The 18,863-nt window shown below is 36.3% G+C and overlaps 1 protein-coding gene across 1 annotated transcript in view; it reads right to left on the minus strand.

Annotated features, from left to right (window-relative positions):
• Positions 1 to 223: 223 nt before the first annotated feature.
• Positions 224 to 18,863, minus strand: part of LOC107725690 (double-stranded RNA-binding protein Staufen homolog 2-like) — a 141,436-nt gene continuing 122,796 nt past the window's right edge. Inside the window, exons 17-18 of the mRNA XM_016535062.1 lie at positions 6,957 to 7,045; positions 224 to 1,423 (exon numbers count right to left, since the gene is read on the minus strand). Coding sequence (XP_016390548.1) covers positions 1,330 to 1,423; positions 6,957 to 7,045 — 183 coding nt within the window. The 3' untranslated portion in view covers positions 224 to 1,329. The remainder of the gene's footprint in view (positions 1,424 to 6,956; positions 7,046 to 18,863) is intronic.

Genomic DNA, 18,863 nt, shown 5'->3' on the forward strand with positions numbered 1-18,863 from the left:
TTGGAACAAGTGGAAGGTGAGTAAATAATTTTCATTTTTGGGTGAACTGTCCCTTTAAGAACTCATGTTCGATATCACAGATGCACATTATGCATTTAATACAACTGAACATCTAAGATTTTCTTTTCCCATTTAAACCTGGAAATATTTAAAAATGTTTAGGATTTTGCAAAATTTAAAACATGGAAAAAGAAATGGGAAAGAAGACCACAGACACCAACAGTTTCGACATGAACTGATGTGATTTTACTGCATCTTAAGAAACTGACATGTCTGTTATTACACCGTATATCTTCAAGGAAGAGAAAAACGCTCTTCCAGCGAGTTACCAGCTTCAGATAATTGTTTTACGACTCGACCGTTTTGAAAAGACAGCCTGTCTCTATTGATCACCGCCTCTCTTTTCTCCAGAATGCAGTCCTTAAAAGCACTCAGTTGATGTATCGAGTCAATACAACACACAACATAGGTGTAGATGTGCTGGACAAAACTGAAGGGAGAAGAAAACAATCATCAAACAGGACTTCGCTTAAGAGGCGTACCTGTAGATACCTATTCAGGGCCTCTTGTGTTTCTGTCAAGAATCTTTAACGAAATTCTAATTTCAAGGAGCGTTATAGAAGGCAATAGGGTTGTTTGTTCAACTGGACACTATGGATCAGCTGTATCATAGGTGATCCTGTGCTGTTGACCTCTAGCATCAGTTTTATCCATTGGTTTATACTCGTAGTATATGTTTTTCTTTTCCTCTGCATATGATATTCTACAAGTCATATACATCCATATAGATAGATGAATGCTTTATGTCAGCATACTGGCATAAGCATAAGCTGGGTGACTATATATGAAGACAACAACTACGACTTCACAGCACTGGCATCGGTTAATCTTTAAATACTCAAGCATTATTATTCATAGATTAAAGAGAAAAGGAAAATAATAATAACCCCCCAAATAAGATACACAACTTTGTTTTCCCCAATAATGTTTTTTTATACTAATGGCATGACATAAGCCTGTTTAAATCCATATCACTTGGAGGCAAGGTGAAAATAATATTCAAACATCAAATGGGGAAATTTCCCTTGATTTTTTAACATTACCATGCATTACATTTTTATCTATTTTTTTTTTTAAGTTCACTTACTTGTTATTTTTAGTTAACTCTAGAGTAAATAAATGTGTTAAGATAGTGTTGTCTTCACATAGACTCAAAGAATGCATTTTTTGTCATTTCGTATCATGGGACACATCCACCATATTGCATGTTGACACGTGTAGAAGGATGCAGCGGCGGTCGTGGGGGCTTTCGGGGGGTGGGTTCAGCTCCTAGACGACGGCCTTTGAATCCTTGCAGTCCTGAGCAGTGGTGCCTGAGTTAGTCGGTTTGCTGTCCGTCCTCTCGGCTAGACGTTTCACTTGTCTGCAAGACGGACAGGAACAAAGGAAGATGAATATGATCGACCACCACTGCATTTAAAATAATAATAAAGTAATAATAATACAAACATAAAATGTGACCCTGGACCACAAAACCAGTCAATAAGGGTCAATTTTTGAAAAATTGATAATCGCCTTTAAAGTTGTCCAAATGAAGTTCTTAGCAATGCATATTACTAATCAAAAATTACGTTTTGATATATTTACGGTAGGACATTTACAAAATATATTCATGGAACATGATCTTTACTTAATATCCTAATGATTTTAGGCATAAAAGCAAAATCATTCATTTTGACCCATACAATGTTTTTTTGGCTATTGCTACAAATATACCCAAGCGACTTAAGACTGGTTTTGTGGTCCAGGATCACAAATAGTAAATAATGCAAAAATAAAATAAATATAAAAATACAGAATTATACATAAAATCTCTAATAAAAAATGTATGAATAATAATTGATTTATAAATAATTATGATTAATAAATGAAACCAAAAAGTGCATTAAGAAATATGTTTTTGGCTCTATCATTATCTATACAATTATATTATAAATTAATATTTAATAATGAACACTACTGTTCAAAAGTTGGGGGTCAGTATTTTTTTTTTTTTTAAGAAATTAAAAGTTTTTTCAAGTATGCAAACATGCATTAAATTGATCAAAAGTGATAGTAAAGAACTTTCTATTCATCAAAGTATCCTGAAATTAAATGTATCTCAGTTTCCACAAAAATATCATCACAACTGTTTTCAACATTGATGATAATAATAATAAAATGTTTCTTGAGCACCAAATCAGCATATTTCAATAATTTCTGAAGGATCATGTGACACTGAAGACTGGAGTAATGACTGCTGAAAATTCAGCTTTGCATCAAAGGAATAAATTACATTTTAATATGTTAATATAGAAAACAGTTATTTTGAATTGTAATAATATTTCACTGTTTTTACTATTGATCAAATACTCTTTTGAACGGTAATGCATATGTAAATTAAATAAAGTAATGCAGTGATGTTCAGATAAATGGATCTTAATGTTTCTTCCTTCCCATCAGCCCCTTTCATTGTGACCCATATTGGGCTGTTGAACAGGGTTAGTTTCTCCTCTTTGCTCTGTTCTAGCTCATGACTGAGAAGCCGAAGCCACTGTAAATAAACATTTCTTTAACCTTTTCCTACGGCACACCTACTATGAAAATATTCTTGAACGGGTTGGTGAGATTTCCGTTCTGGTGTGTCTATCATTTCCATACTCGTATTTCATTCTCCAGTGCTCTGTTCATCACGGATATGACAGAGATTCATTACTCCCACAGCAACCCCTCTGATTACGGGAGGATAAAGATCATGCAAAGACATGGAGTGGACTGGCGTGAGGGTTTCCACTGCGGGCGGAGAGATTGGGGAAGTGAAGGAAAATTCATATTGTGTGCATGTGTTTCTGTGAAAATGATAAGCTCAGCCAGTGTGTACGCTATGTGTGTGTGTCTCTCTCTTAGTCATTAGGTGAAATGAGCTAACAGGTTTCAGACGGTGACATTTAAAGGACAAATCTTGTCTGTCTCTGCAGCTCAAAATCAGAGAGGAGCTCCACCTGCCACAGATATTTACTATACAGTGTGTGTGTGATTGTGTACTATCTAAAGACCACATAAAATGACTTGAGTACATTTACAGACGTTTTAGCGGACGTTTTTATCTAAAAATGAATATAACACACAATTCAAGACGCAATAACGCAAGAAGAGGCAATAACACAAGACGTGCTAGCAATACAATGTTTCAAACATCATCCAGAATAGTACAAGCTAGAACATATATATGTAGTTAAAGGATTAATTCATTTACAGAATAAACATTTCCTGATAATTTACTCAGCTCCATGTCATCCAAGATGTTCACATCTTTCTGTCTTCAGTCGCAAAGAAATTAAGGTTTTTGAGGAAAACATTCCAGGACTTTTCTCCATATAATGGACTTCAATGGTGGCCAACATGTTGAAGGTCTAAATTGCCATTTCAATGCAGCTTCAAAAGGCTCTACACCAGTGGTCACCAACCTTTTTAGGTCCAAGATCCCTGGCCTCGGCCTTTATGAAAGACCAGATCTACCTATTGAAGAATTGATAGAAAAAGACATCCCAGATTGTACTTAAAATTTGAGGCCTTTTACTTAGTATTTTAATTAGTGATGCGCCGATCATAGCTGTATATATATATATATATATATACTGTATAGTGTATACTTTTTAACCACAAATGCACATCTTGCACTAGCTCCGCGATGCATGTCCGCAAATTCACGCATTATGTAATCAAAGGTCATGTGCGATTAGCTCTTCATCTGTGTACTCCGGTTCAGAAAGGTAGGGTAGGGCGAAAACCTCCATCTCATTTTCTCCTCCAACTTAAAAATTGTCCAACATCGTTGTTTTACCCTTTTTTTTTGTAAAGGGCATTAAGACTTTCTTTGCACGTTCGCTTTGTAAACACTGGGTCGGTACTTCCGCCTACATCACGTGTGAGTGATTACGTATTGTGTGAGGTCGAGCTATAGCAAGACGATAATTTGTGGTGAAAAAGTATATACATTTTTATTTTTTTTAAAGAAAATGACCGATCGTTTCATATATCGTTAGATAAGACCCTTATTCCTCGGCTGGGATCATGTAGAGCCTTTTGAAGCTGCATTGAAACTGCAATTTGGACCTTCAACCTGTTGGCCACCATTGAAGTCCATTATATGGAGAAAAATCCTGGAATGTTTTCCTCAAAAACCTTCATTTCTTTGCGACTGAAGAAAGAAAGACATGAACATCTTGGATGACATGGGCGTAAATTATCATACAATTTTTATTCTGGAAGTGAACTAATCCTTTAACTACATATATATGTTCTAGCTTGTACTATTCTGGATGATGTTTGAAACATTGTATTGCTAGCACGTCTTGTGTTATTGCCTCTTCTTGCGTTATTGCGTCTTGAATTGTGTGTTATATTAATTTTTAGATAAAAACGTCCGCTAAAACGTCTGTAAATGTACTCAAGTCATTTTATGTGGTCATAGAATGAGTAGTTATTTTTCTGATAAGTAGTTCTCTTTTCTGTGTTGACATGTTTTCAACTGAAACAGGAAGTTGGAAGACATCTTGAACGGCTCATACCTTCCAACAGGCTGTAGTTAACTGTGACGTGCTACTTATTTAACAACGGTACAATTACAATACTAATATTTATGGTGGTTTTTTTCTTTGCTTTCAAACGTGAAACCATAGAGCTTTTATTGTTGTGGAAAACCGCAGGGAAAATTCTGTTTTGAAATACTTCTTTTTTTCATTGACAACAGATTTATGAACCATTCTCATTACAAACTTATGAAGATGTTTGGTGTGCGTGGCAGTTTCAAGTGCATGTTATAAGTGACTCAAACTCACAGCACTTGCAGAGATTAAGTTTGTGTGAAGCAGAATTAACTGCGAACCGCTCAGAGACAATGAAAACACTGTTATCATGAGAGGCTCACGTGAAAAGATCACAAATAAGTGCATCAAATTATATATTTATATAATTACGAGTCTTTGCAATTTGATAATTGCACTAAACCATATTGCTGATTTTTGCTCTCATTTGGTGCTTGGCGAGTGTTAATTATATAAGTGGAGAGCCATGCCTTTATAAATTCCCTCCACTTTCTAAAGTTGCCCCTATTATGCCATTTTTAAGGTTCCTAATATTGTTTTGGGAGTCTCCTACAACAGGTTTTCATGCATAAAAAAAGTTTTCAATTTTTTTTTCCCAACGATTCATTCAAAGCAGTTCTAAGATTCAGTCTGCCTTTCTGTGAGCCTACTCTGCTCTGATTGGTCAGATGGCCCAGTCTGTTGTGATTGGTCTACCGCATACAGCGCATATCAGAAGCGATACGCCCACTGCCATAGTTCTGTATTTTGAACGCTTGATAGAAAATATAAACATCTATTATTTATCATACTTACAGGTTCTGATTCAGGTACTGTGTATTGGGTACTGATCCATCTTTCAAAAGCAAGCGTTTTGTGAATCCCGCGTTGAACTTCCCGAGATTAGAGAACCAGTCGTCAGTAAAATGACCAGAAAACAAAAAAAGATTGGAGTCGTACTGCTGTGGTACAGTGGAAGAAATTAATGTTAACCACTGATTCTTTGCAGTCTCATCTTTCGGAAGTGAAAATAAAATGAATTTACTTTTACAGCGTAGGACACAACGTCTTCTCGACGTGAACAACCTACAGTGTTTGAGCGCGGGTCAAGTTGTTCGCGGCTGGCCAATGTAGAACATGGGTGGGTATTATGCAAATGTGTTAAAGGAGTGGTTCATTGCGATTTCACTTTTTTAACGTTAGTTAGTGTGTAATGTTGCTGTTTGAGCATAAACAATATCTGCAAAGTTACGAAGATGAAATTGATAAGCGCGTTTCTCAGAGAAGGGACAGAGCAGTGTGGACTAAAGGTAAATTATGTGAAAAATAATGTTTTTTTTTTTAAAACGAAGCATTAACACATGTTATACTGCACCCCATAAACACAATCAAGCCTAGAAAAAAACCACTGAACCACCCCTTTAACCAGTGACATGTAGCCATCGCGGAAGTGGGATTCGAATTACTGACGACTCGTTAGGCTGTTTAGAATCTATTTTTTCTTTTGGGAGATAATAACGTTATTTATCATGCACTTTTGGCTTTACAACATTGCAGATTGTTTACATTTACATACAGCTACGTTACACACTGTATGAAAGGCAATATTCGAAATGCCATAAATAGGGGCACTTTAAAAGTTTTGTTTTGTTTGGCTGCAGTGCAGAGAAAAAAACACTGTAGCCGGTTACATAAAATGACAACTTTATAAGTGGTCACGTTAACAGACGGATAAGGTCTTTCCTTATGCAAATCAATTAGGACAGTCAAATCACAAAATTAAAATTCATGAGCAAAGCTGATAAATTTTTGTGTCTCTCACCCCATTACATAACTTTTAACAATGATCTCAATCAATCAATCAATCAGTCATTAAACCGGCACTGTATACTCGCATTGTGGCAGTTGTTTTTAAATAAACTCTGTAATGGACTGATATTACATCATGTATTTCAGGACAGCATTCAAAACATTGAATTAATTCTGGTTTATGCAAGAATCAGGCCCATATATTGGCTTAAATTAAGCTAAATCTGCTTGGAACAACACATGGGAAGCATTTCAAGGCCGCTAACATGATGATCTGTAAATATTTAAATGGAAAAAAAGAATAAATCATGTCCATTACGTTAAATCATCTTGGGAATCTCCTAACAGTTTATATAAAAGGTAATGGCTACCCAGATTGCCTCTGAGCACTTTTGTCATTTATATAACGTCATCGAAATATAATGGATTTCTTCTGGTCGGCAGTCATTTACATTTGTGATCTGAAAATGGAGGTGTTATACAAGGATGGTGTGGCATACTTACGGCTCAGTATGTACATACATGTCACATGATCCATTTTCTACCTTCATTGGTCCATCCACCGGGTCCAGTCCTTGTTCTGACAGCTGTTTCAAGGCACTAAGAGCAGCCTGTGTGAGGTAAGGAAACAGATGGCTTTGAGTGGGTCAACATAACCCACATCAGCTGCTTTTTAAATAACACTTACTATCAGAAACCCGAGACTGACAGGATGCTTTCTGCTCCCTCTGTTTTGTTTGGCTCCTTCCAGCTCTCTGTTTATTTAACGTTTATCTAATGTTATTCGGTCAACGTTTTCAGGCTTGCATTTCCTCAGTGAGTGGGATTTACGTTGTCAATTGGCCACGTTATGGGCCGATATGCAAAGAATTAGCAATAAATCAAGTGTGCGGACACAGTGTGATGAAATAATGTCTCAAAACTCAGGTGTAACTGATATCCTGTTTTGCTCTGAAAAGTCATCAAGTACACAGGAAGAACAGCAGAGAAGAGACTTCAACAAAAATACAAAGTTTGTCCATAAGTCCAGTATAAGTCCATAAGTATGGAAGCAAAAAAAAAAAAAGTAATTGAAATGTATTTGTTATTAGTTTATTTTTTAATAAAATATTACATTTTGCATAGGAATTATCCTTTAGCATCATTCAATTACATTTTTGAAATGGCACTTACATATAAAAATACATATTTTTATAAAGTTATCAAAAAAAAAAAAATACTGGGGAAATTGTGTGCTGCTATATGGCAAAATTCAAATCTGCTTTCATTTGAATGGCTCTATTAATGGTTTTGACACAACTGACCATGCCAAATAGAGAAATGTCCAATATTATTTTTGCATGATTTATATACTATTTATTTACTATTAGAGTATATATCATATTTTAATTAGATTATATTTTTATTTTTCTGTTTTTATTTAAAAAAAATTTTTGTACAAAATGAAGAGGTATGTCCAAGGTATTTATTTAATACATTCGCCAGACTAAAAAATAAACAGACATCACCTGAACTGAATATTCCATCACAGTTTAGAAGTAATGGCTTTATGAATTTCATCACAGAGAAAATCGAAACTATTAGAAATACAATTGTAAATGTACAACCTTTGACCGCGTTTTATGATCCAGCCTCTGTTACTGCTCCAAAAAGAACAATTACAGTGCTTTATGCAACTATAGGACAAGAAGAACTAAATAAACTAATCATTACATCTAAACCAACAACAAGTTTACTAGATCCCATTCCCACTAAATTATTGAAAGAGTTGTTACCTATAGCAGAAGAGCCTCTTCTCAATATTATTAATTCATCTCTATCGCTAAGTCATATTCCAAAACAGTTTATGCTGGCATTTATTAAGCCTTTCATTAAGAAACTGCAACTAGATCCAAATTAATTGGCAAATTACAGACCCATTTCAAATCTTCCAATTAGGTCTAAAATATTAGAAAAAGTAGTGTCCACTCAATTGTACTCCTTCCTGCAAAAAAATGACATCTATGAAAAATTTCAGTCAGGATTCAGGCCTCATCATAGCACAAAAACTGTGCTTGTTAAAATTACAAATGACTTACTTCTAGCTTCTGACCAAGGATGTGTCTCAATACTAGTTTTACTTGATCTTAGTGCTGCGTTCGACACTATAGACCATGACATACTCTTAGGCCAACTACAAAATTATACTGGTATTCAGGGACAGGCATTACGGTGGATTAGATTGTACTTAGTAGACCATTACAATTTTGTCTACTTAAATTGTGAAAAATCCAAGTTAACATCAGTGAATTATGGGGTGAAGCAAGGATCCGTGTTAGGCCCTCTGTTATTTTCAATATACATGCTGCCACTTGGCAACATTATTTGAAAACATGGAATTAGTTTCCACTGCTATGCCGATGATACTCAATTATATATTTCATCACGACTTTCCACTGCTATGCCGATGATACTCAATTATATATTTCATCACGACCAGATGAAATTTCTAAACTATCCAAGTTGACAGAAAGATATAAAACATTGGATGACCAGTAATTTTCTTCTATTAAATTCAGATAAGACTGAGGTATTAATTTTTGGACCAAAAACCTGCACACAGAATCTATTAGAATACAATTTGCAACTAGAGGGATGTACTGTTATGTCATCATCTGCAGTTAAAGACCTGGGTGTTATATTAGACAGCAACTTATCTTTCGAAAATCATATTACATATGTTACAAAAACAGCCTTCTTCCACCTCAGAAACATTGCAAAGCTACAGAATATGTTATCTGTTTCTGACGCAGAAAAGCTAGTTCACGCATTCATGACCTCTAGACTGGATTACTGTAATGCACTACTAGCTGGTTGTCCTGCATCTGCATACAGTTAGTCCAAAATGAAGTTGCTAGAGTTCCCACCAGGTCAAAAAAATATGATCATATTACCCCAATTTTATCATCCCTACACTGGTTACCCATTAAGTTCCGTATTGATTTCAAATTATTGCTACTGACCTATAAGGAACTAAATGGTTTAGCTCCTGTATATTTAACTGACATTCTTATTCCCAACAATCCATCTCGCTCTTTAAAGTCACGAAACTCAGGACTTTTAGTAGTACCTAGGATATCTAAGCCCACTAAAGGGGGGCGAGCATTTTCTCATCTGGCTCCTAAACTCTGGAATAGTCTTCCTGATAATGTCCAGGGCTCAAACACACTCTCTCTGTTTAGATCTAGATTAAAAGACACATTTCTTCAGCCAAGCATTCACATAATGAATCTCATACTCTTGTTCCCAGTTATATCAGATAAAAGTCACAAACATATTTTTTGCCTGAAACGTTATGAACAGCAGCTACGCTAATTCTTTTACATTTGCATTTCGGTTCCTATCCCGGGATGCCCATCTCGAGGTAACTAGAGATTACGCCAGCTCCAGTGTGGATCCAGCCTCATAGAAAGACTTCAGATGTCCCAACACCTTTGAAGAGATGCTGCTGAACCCTACAAGGACCCCAGATGACGCCAACTTGAATCAACATGCACAGCTGCCAAAATTTCTCTAATCTAATAATGTAATCATTATGATCACACTTGTAATAATCGCTTTAATGTGCATCTGACTAAAATTAATTAATGTTAGCTAATTGTATGATTCATTTGTGAAATGAACATTACTTGGACACATTCACTTCTGATAACAAATCACTCTAAATTGTAATGTAGACATGCATTTTCTGTGAAGCTGTTTTGAAACGATGTGTATTGTGAAAAGCGCTATACAAATAAATTTGAATTGAATTGAATGTATTATTTATTTATTTTTAAATACTTCTAGTTAACTTTTATTTATATTTATTTTAGTTTTAGTAATTTTAGTACTTCATCTTAAACTTATATTATTTTAGTTAAAGGGGTCATATGATGCGATTTCAAGTTTTCCTTTCTCTTTGGAGTGTTACAAGCTCTTGGTGCATAAAGAAGATCTGTAAAGTTGCAAAGACTAAAGTCTCAAATCCAAAGAGATATTCTTTATAAAAGTTAAGAGTCAGCCACACCTACCTAAAACGGCTCGTTCTAACACGCCCCCACATATCTAGGTCACTATGTGGAAATATTAGCATAATGTGCTAATGTGCACACAAAGAAAGAAGGCGTGGTTTCAGGAACAGCAGTAGGCGTTTGAGAGAGGCGGGGCATAGAGGACCTACAATAATGTACAGTATTTGAAAAATAATGTGTTTTTTGAACATTAAAGCATGTCAACATATTCTGTTACACCAAATACACAAAATAATGATCTTTAAAATAGCATCATATGACCCCTTTAATTATTTTCGAATTTTAATTTTACTTGGAATTAAAAATGTTCAATTTAAAAAAAAAAAAGTAAGTTATTCATCTAATATTTATATTTTATTTTATTTCAGCTATATTTCAATAAATTTTTATTATTATTCTTTTTTTTTTAATAGTTTTAGTTTTGGTTAATAATAACACTGGAAATTTCTAATAAGCTAAAAGAGTACAGTGAAAAGCACATCAGTAAATATATAAATCAGCATTAGTCAATATTATTAATGTAATGGTTTGTCCCAGTGGTTTGTTCTGTTAGACTAATGAAACTCTTCTGTTGTGAGAAAGCATTTGAATTACAGGTCAGTACTTTTTTTCTTCCTGTCATTTCCATTCAACATCCTGTATGGGGTGGCCAAGTGAATCCAAATTCCTGAATGGTAAATGAATGAATGATAAAAGAAGCCTTCAATTCTTTTTTGCATGCAGTTAACAGAATTTTGCCCAACCATGTTAAGTGCATACAGGCCATAATGGCCTTAAATGTATCATTTATAAAAAGGAAATGTATCCTGCAGGACTGTCTGTGAGTTGGCAGTCAGATGTTACAGGCAGATGCTGCTCTCCTCAACCGGATGTTAGGAAGTCTTATATAGAACATGTCTGTCATAATCCCTGAAGCCTTTTCAACAGGACCAAATAAAATAACTACGACTGAGAGTCATGGCTCTAGAGGGACGCAGAGTGAAAGAAAACAAGAATAGTGAGAGTGTTGTGAGGAGGGGTGCAGGGAGACCCTCGCAGGGACAGAAGCGGGTTGAGAATTGGCAGATCCACCTGGTTGTCGGGGCTGATGCTCTATCCAAAATCCTGCCAATGAGCACCAGATGTGCTGCATGGGACGCAACAACCATGACATATTTCTCACAGCTGACAGCCTATTCCCTCTGAACCCAAACCCCCCAGCACCCCAGCCCACTCACGAGAGGCGTGGACACCACACACGCACAGATGTGTGCGCATTCCTCACCCTGATTAATCAGTATCTGGCTGGATCAAATAACACCAGCTAATTGTCTCAGGCACCCTGTTGTATCTATATGAGCTTCTTCATCTCAGATAGAACAGACTTTGATAAGTGTTATGTATCAAATATAATTTGATCTCAACTCAGTCATAACTTATACTATAAAGGTTGTACCTAATGGTGTTTAATTTAGACTTAAATATTACTTAGACTTAAAGCAAGATTCTGAATTAAATGCAAAATATTAAACCAAGGAGCATCTGCAAACGGTTTAGTAATGTTTGATAACCAAGAAGTGTCCAGATATTTTTCTTTATTTAAAACACACATAAATAAATAAAACTTATATACTACTGTTCAATAGTTTGGGGTTGTTTTTGAGAGAAGTAAAAACAATAATACTGTGAAATAATATTACAGTTTGAAATAACTGTTTCTATTTTAATTATTTTAAATTGCAATTTATTCCTGTGATGCAAAGCGGAATTTTTAGCAGACACTATCCCAGTCTTCAGTGTCACATGATCCTTTGGAAAGCATTCTAATATCCTGATTTTGTGCTCAAGAAACATTTCTTATCAATTATTATCAGTGCTGAAAACAGTTGTCCTGCTTAATATTTTTGTGGAAACCACTTTTTTTTTTTTTTCAGGACTCTTTGATTAATATAAAGTTTATTTCTACAAAAAATAAAAAATACTAATAATATATCAAAAGTCTTTACTGTCACTTTTCATCAATTTAATGCATTGTTGCTGAATAAAAGTATTAATTTCTTTAAAAAATAAATCTTACCCCAAACTTTTGAGCAGTAGTATTTATATATAAATGTATAAAAATATGTATTTATTTATTTATTTTTTAAAAAGAAAAGTCTTATTTTCCACAGTGATGTCCATACATTTTTTAAATGATTTTTTTTATGTGTCTTAAATGGTTCAGGCTCATTGCTAACAGTCGGAAAGCCTCACAGTCAATAAATAGGACAGGTCTGAAACAAATCCAATCATCTTACAGAACCTTGACAAAAACCCAGACTCTTGACTTAACATCTTAAGGAATAGTTCATCATGTGCTAATGTGAAAATGGAGTTGAGCTGGCCAAAGCACAGGAAATGAGTGCAGTTAGTTAGGAAACGAGCCACGTTAGTGAGTTTATGCCATCACATCTGCAGGGATGACAGTCAAATCATTGCGAACTGTGAAAAGTAAAGTCATTCTATCACGGCCAGTGCTGTATTCGTCCATTTAAGAAGCCGTTTTTGAGTTTTTTTATTGTATAATAATATTTTTTATTGTTTTAATCATATTTTTTGTGGAATGTCTTATCAAGTTGGGAAATCTTTGGAAAACTAACTCTTATCTATAATGGAACATACTGCACGGCTGTAGTCTGTTAGCGCATGCATGTAAATTCCCAGAGGCGTTTGGACCGGTAATAAATCAGGGTTAAATTAAATTTGTTTTGGTGATTGATGACAAGCTTGTATAAGGCTCAATAAGGAGGACAATTTTCAGCCAGGAAATTGTTCAATATTCCAGACAATAATTTAAAGGCATTCTGAGTTTTCCCGGTAAACGCACAGTTCTCAGGACTGCAATGAAAGAGCGAGCACAAAAATGACTTCCTGAATGCCAAATAAATCATCCATAGGCCACAACTTAATACTCTGCTATTTGACTTCAATATGCGTTTAATTGACTTCAGGGAACATATGCACGGTATGGAAACGAATGGAGGGGCAATGAAAACGACACCATCCCAAGACATCAATTCAAAGTGCATAAATCAAAAACAAAACATGTCTCTAAATTAAATCAAAAACCTTCTTCGCGACTAAATTCACGCTGACATTTACGGTATATTTAAACAGCCTCGCGTCGTAAGCCATCTACGCATTCCAGGTAAAAATGAGGCTTGAGATGTAAACGTAAGCTTGGACTTTTGATGGATTCGGATGCAGATGCCTCTACGGTACAAAGCGTATAACTCATCCTCTCCTGTGGCCAATAAATTGCAATCAAAAGGGTAATTACCGGTGTTGTGTGTGTGTGCCATTACAGTCTCTGAGTAAATAAGCAGCATCTGCTTTTGCACTGCCAGACCAAGACCATGAATCACGCCGGGGGAGACAGGCTTGTGATAAAGGCCCAGCCGCCCATCACCAAACAGAGGGCTCAAAGATAAATATCCGACTATCTTTTGTAACAACAGTCAATTACAACATTATTTTTCTAATGAGATAGAGTGAGATGGCCGAATCACTGATGGACTGAATTATATATAGTCTAGCCCCCCAACCTGGAAGTGGTCAATCTCTGTCGTTGAGAACCTCAGATCAGAAGTAGCGCTGTCCCGGGACCCCAGGTGACACCCCCACATCACTCCCCCTTGCTTTAGATAACATGCCACCACTCAGCGAAGGCATTAGTAAGCTCAATCGATAAACCTCGACATGCGCTACTTTGCGGGACACATTCATCAGCTCACTGTTGGATTCAAACGAATGGAAAAAAGGTGGAATGTGGAATGTGTCAAAGCTAAATATCTCGGTGCGGACTAAAAGGCAGCGGAGGAAGACGAACGGAGGACTTTGTCAAAGGACAGTGAGGACTCATTTTTCTAAGCCACTTTAATGGTTTCCCTGATTGCATTTTCATTTCCTTCACTGCCTCTGCTAAACAGTGGCTCTTTCCCCAAGAGATGAGCTCCATGCCGCTGAGGCCAATTTGCGGACAGAGAGGGGGGTGATGGATCGACAGGGCCAAGCACCTCTATCGACCTGGCTCTCACAGGGGGGGCATCCAACAAGGATAACATGGAAGGCTTCAAGCTGAAGTACAGAGAATCTGACAGCCTATCACTCATGGATATGGAGCGTAGAAAGCAAGCATTAACTACATTCAGTCGGTCCCTGTAGCAAAGACACTGAGGGAGGGATTCCGACACTGTCGGATTGAATTGCGACAACTTGTGCAGTTGCTTATTTGCATGCACAGTGTTGTTTTAACACCCAATTCACTAAAGGATTCTTAACTGATTTACTAAAGAATTCAATATTGTTGGCTGTTGTATGCTAAAATGCTTATTATGTTCCTCATTTGTGCATCTGCTAATGACTAAATATAATGTGCATTTTTAATAAAATGTCATTATAACCCTGTAGAGCCTGACATAAGAAACATATAAACTGAAATATGTTTATTTGATTTCTAGACAAAATAAATTATTTAAAAATGGTATCATATTTAACATATCAGGGTTTTGTACTGTAGCTCATATAACACGTAGGAGAAAATGGAGCTCAAACTCGAGAAAGAAGTTTTATTTAGAGACCCAAACTGAGCAATAATTGCAAAATATGCAATTTGGGGCCGTTTCTGATATTTTTATGGTCCAAAAATATTAATTATCTGTACATCATCAAAACACTTGTTTTGTTTACTGTGTGGAGACGTGCTGATATCGCGTTTGGTCTCATTCTGTATCGCGTATCTTGTCAGTGTCTGCGCTTGCTTGGCCATTTGTTGTGGAGAAAATAAGGAAAGTGTGTTCAAGCGCCAGCAGAAAACAGTGAAAAGAAATGCTCTTTGAGAGAAGCAGTCTTTATCAACGGAAGTTAAAAGCAGCTCGTAAGTGTATTTACTTGTCTCATTAGTGTTTAGTGCAGTTGTTGTTGCTAGGAAACGCTTGTTTTGTTTACTGTGTGGAGACGTGCTGATATCGCGTTTGGTCTTGTTCTGTATCGCGTATCTTGTCAGTGTCTGCGCTTGCTTGGCCATTTGTTGTGGAGAAAATAAGGAAAGTGTGTCCAGCTGAATTAATTGTGTATTTTGTTGGACGGGAATAAAAAAGCTTAGTTTACCGTGGCAGCCGTCGCGTGAAGGCATCCTCGTGTGAAGACCGAATAGTGTAAAGACCATCGACTCTACCGTGCAAAGGATAAGTATCGCACACCGGCAAAGGATAAGTATCGCTTTTTATTTCTCCTCTTTCCTATTAACGTACTTGTTTCATTCTGTTGTATGCATTTGTCATTATTATTTAATCTCTTTATTTTAAAAACGTGTATAGTTAGTATTTATAAAGTTTTAGCTTTTAGTTTTGGATCTGTTTTTAGTTGTTTTAATACTAACGTTACAATTGATTGCTTCTGTTGTCCTCATTTGTAAGTCGCTTTGGATAAAAGTGTCTGATAAATTACTAAATAAATAAATAAATAAATTTAAAAAAGTAAGATAAAATTCTTATAGCTTGTTATTTAATTCAATGAGCTCTTTGAGATCAGTTTAGCAGGCTACTTACATCAATGCGTAGAAATATCAGTTGTCACTCTATATCTCCCAATAATATGTCTTAGTAAAATTATTGTTAAATGCTTAGTTTTATGATCAAAGCTCTGTAGTTGCAATTTTGGGACAAAACATATAATGCGATCCAATATACTGATGATTGAGGGATGTACAAATAAACATTCCTCAAAAGTCTAACGTATCAAATTTGATATACTCATGATATTTCTAAAAAATGATGTACAGATAATGAAGTAAACCTAAGTTACTTCAGTCTAGTAAGTGTTAGAATCTCTATCTTAGAATATTACAACAATACAAAAGCTATTCTTATGTTTACTTTATAAAAATCATTAAAGATTTCAAAGCAAAAAGACACATGGACCATGGCCTAAAGAGGGACATTTTTAAAATTATACTAAAAGGCCTTCTACTTACTAAAAAAAAAGTCAATCAGAGGGTAGACCGAATGTAGCAGACTGTTTACAGGTTTTTTTGATCACACAGATCATTTAGAGGCCTTATAAATTTACATATGATATATAATAAAGTAGGCTTTATAGGGTTAAGTGTGTGAGTGATGCGAATCTATAATAAACTTCATTTGCACAGGAAGAAACCGTGTTTGGCCAGAAAACTGTGATTTAATTTAAACACTTGAGACGCAGCATTATATAAATGTCTGGTTAAGTTGGACTGTAGGTGGTTCAAAAAAAAATGTGCACAATAATAATACAACTCACTGGTGAATTAATCCCCAAGAGCCTTGTTGGCTTATTTTATTGATAGTTAGGAACAGGATTCGAACATGTACTTCCCACATGAGCACCACGGCTCAATCTATTTGTGCCAACCACTAAGCCAAGGTTCAAATAAGCATACGTGTCATTGATTCTGAGAACATTCAGTTCAAGAGTTTGTGAGATGGGCGTAGCAATGTATGCTATTAGACCTGATCATCACATGTTTTTACTGGGGAGAGATGAAGCCCAGGCTTAAGCTCTCATCTGGTCGATCGGTGGGTTTTTCCCATGGTCCGGCACAGCTTCCCACCAAAGCTCATCCACGGTCCACTCCAAGAGCATCAGTCCTGGCCCCCTGCTGGCCTTTGATCGGCATTTCATCATTTGTTTTCTCTGCCACCTCATCTCTATGAGACATGCTGCTGAAGACACAGCCCATTTAGTCCTCCATTAACCACTGACGACGAGGAACCGCTCACTGCGTCTTTGGCAGCACTATAAACAGGCCCACAATCTGAAACGCAATCAAACACTCTGCAGGTGTACACACAGACACAATCTCTTTCGCTTGGGCTCAGCCGCCAATACCGGTGGGCTTTTTCCCGACTGTCCAACAGATGGGTTTCTGAGCCATTCAAAGCTCGGCTGAGTGAATGGAAACACAAATCTTGCTCTTTGTTTTATTTATTACAAAACTTTACAGGCTGTTGACATCAAAAGAGTCCGAGCTGCTTTCTCGTCAGAATGCTAATGCCATAGGATCAGAGCTAAATGGAAGAATTTAAATTTATGGATGACTCACGGCGGTGAGGTTGTGACATTTCTCATCCTAGACTAAACAATTATTACAGCCGCTAAGGAGGAGAGACGGAGGGGAAACTCTTTATTGCGGTTTAAAGGGATAGTTCACCAAAATATGACAGTTCTGTCATTATTTAAGGCATGTTTACACCAAGAATGATTACTATAAATGTACGATGACGTTCTGTTTATTATAAGCACACACTGCAGTTATGTCGTCCGCTGTTTTAAATGCTCAAGTCGGATGAATTCTAATTGGCTGTCAATGTCATAATCATTTATCAGCTAAAAAAAACTTTCTGGAAGTGACTCCCACAATATAATTTCTCTATGTTGTTACTGTTACAGTTATCGTTCTAGGTATGAACGGGCCTTTACTTATGACACTCAAATCCGTATGACTTTTAAAATCTCAATTAATAAAGTGTTTTAAATGTATATGACTTTTCTTTTTTGGAAAACAAAGGAAAAATGTCAGAATATGTGCTGGTCGCTCTTTTCCATATTGCAATGAATGGAGACTGAAGCTTTCAAAAAGAACCCCAAAACATAATGAAAGTGTCATAAAAGTCTAAGTTACTTTTAATAATGAAATCTAAGCTGTTATTCACTGAAAATGATGTCATCCAGCTTATAACTCCCTGGGAGAAGCAGCGATGTTGAATTCATACATGAATCATTCTTCAGACTCAAAGGAGTTGTTTGATTCTGTTCACTAAACGAGTCTGAATGATTTGTTACTTGCCAAGTAGTTTTAGGCATTTGGCTCATCTTATGGACCACTTTTATGGTGCTTTTCTGTTCCTTTTTTGGCTTTACAAATGCATTTTTTGTCCTAGTTTGGAATGACACGAGGGTGAGTAAATGATGACAGAATTATCATTTTTAGGTGAACTATCCCTTTAAAATGTGCGCAGTCACTTTATGAGAGATCTGCTGTACATGCAGGCTATTGTACAGTGGGAAAAAGTTGTTCCCATTTTTAAAAGGGGCATATAAATCTATTCTGCCAGCGGCCCTCCGAAGCGCAACGGTAACGTGAGAGGCCGATGGAAAGAGAATCCCACAGAAAGCCCACCGTTCTTCAGACATCAAAGCTCTAGAGACAACTCACAGTAACATTCCTGCCTCTCGTTTGGAAACTTGCCGTCCTGCGCCCAAAGCGCCCGGAGAGGAGAGGCTCCCTGTCCTACACCACCTATATTTCACATCCATAAAGTCTGGAACAGGCCGGATATCAGACGAGGAGCAGATGAGCGCCATTCCAAATGAGCCACTC

This window comes from Sinocyclocheilus rhinocerous, unplaced genomic scaffold (genome assembly GCF_001515625.1).
Source record: "Sinocyclocheilus rhinocerous isolate Xijiao unplaced genomic scaffold, SAMN03320098_v1.1 scaffold1327, whole genome shotgun sequence".
In the NCBI taxonomy this organism is placed as follows: domain Eukaryota; kingdom Metazoa; phylum Chordata; class Actinopteri; order Cypriniformes; family Cyprinidae; genus Sinocyclocheilus; species Sinocyclocheilus rhinocerous.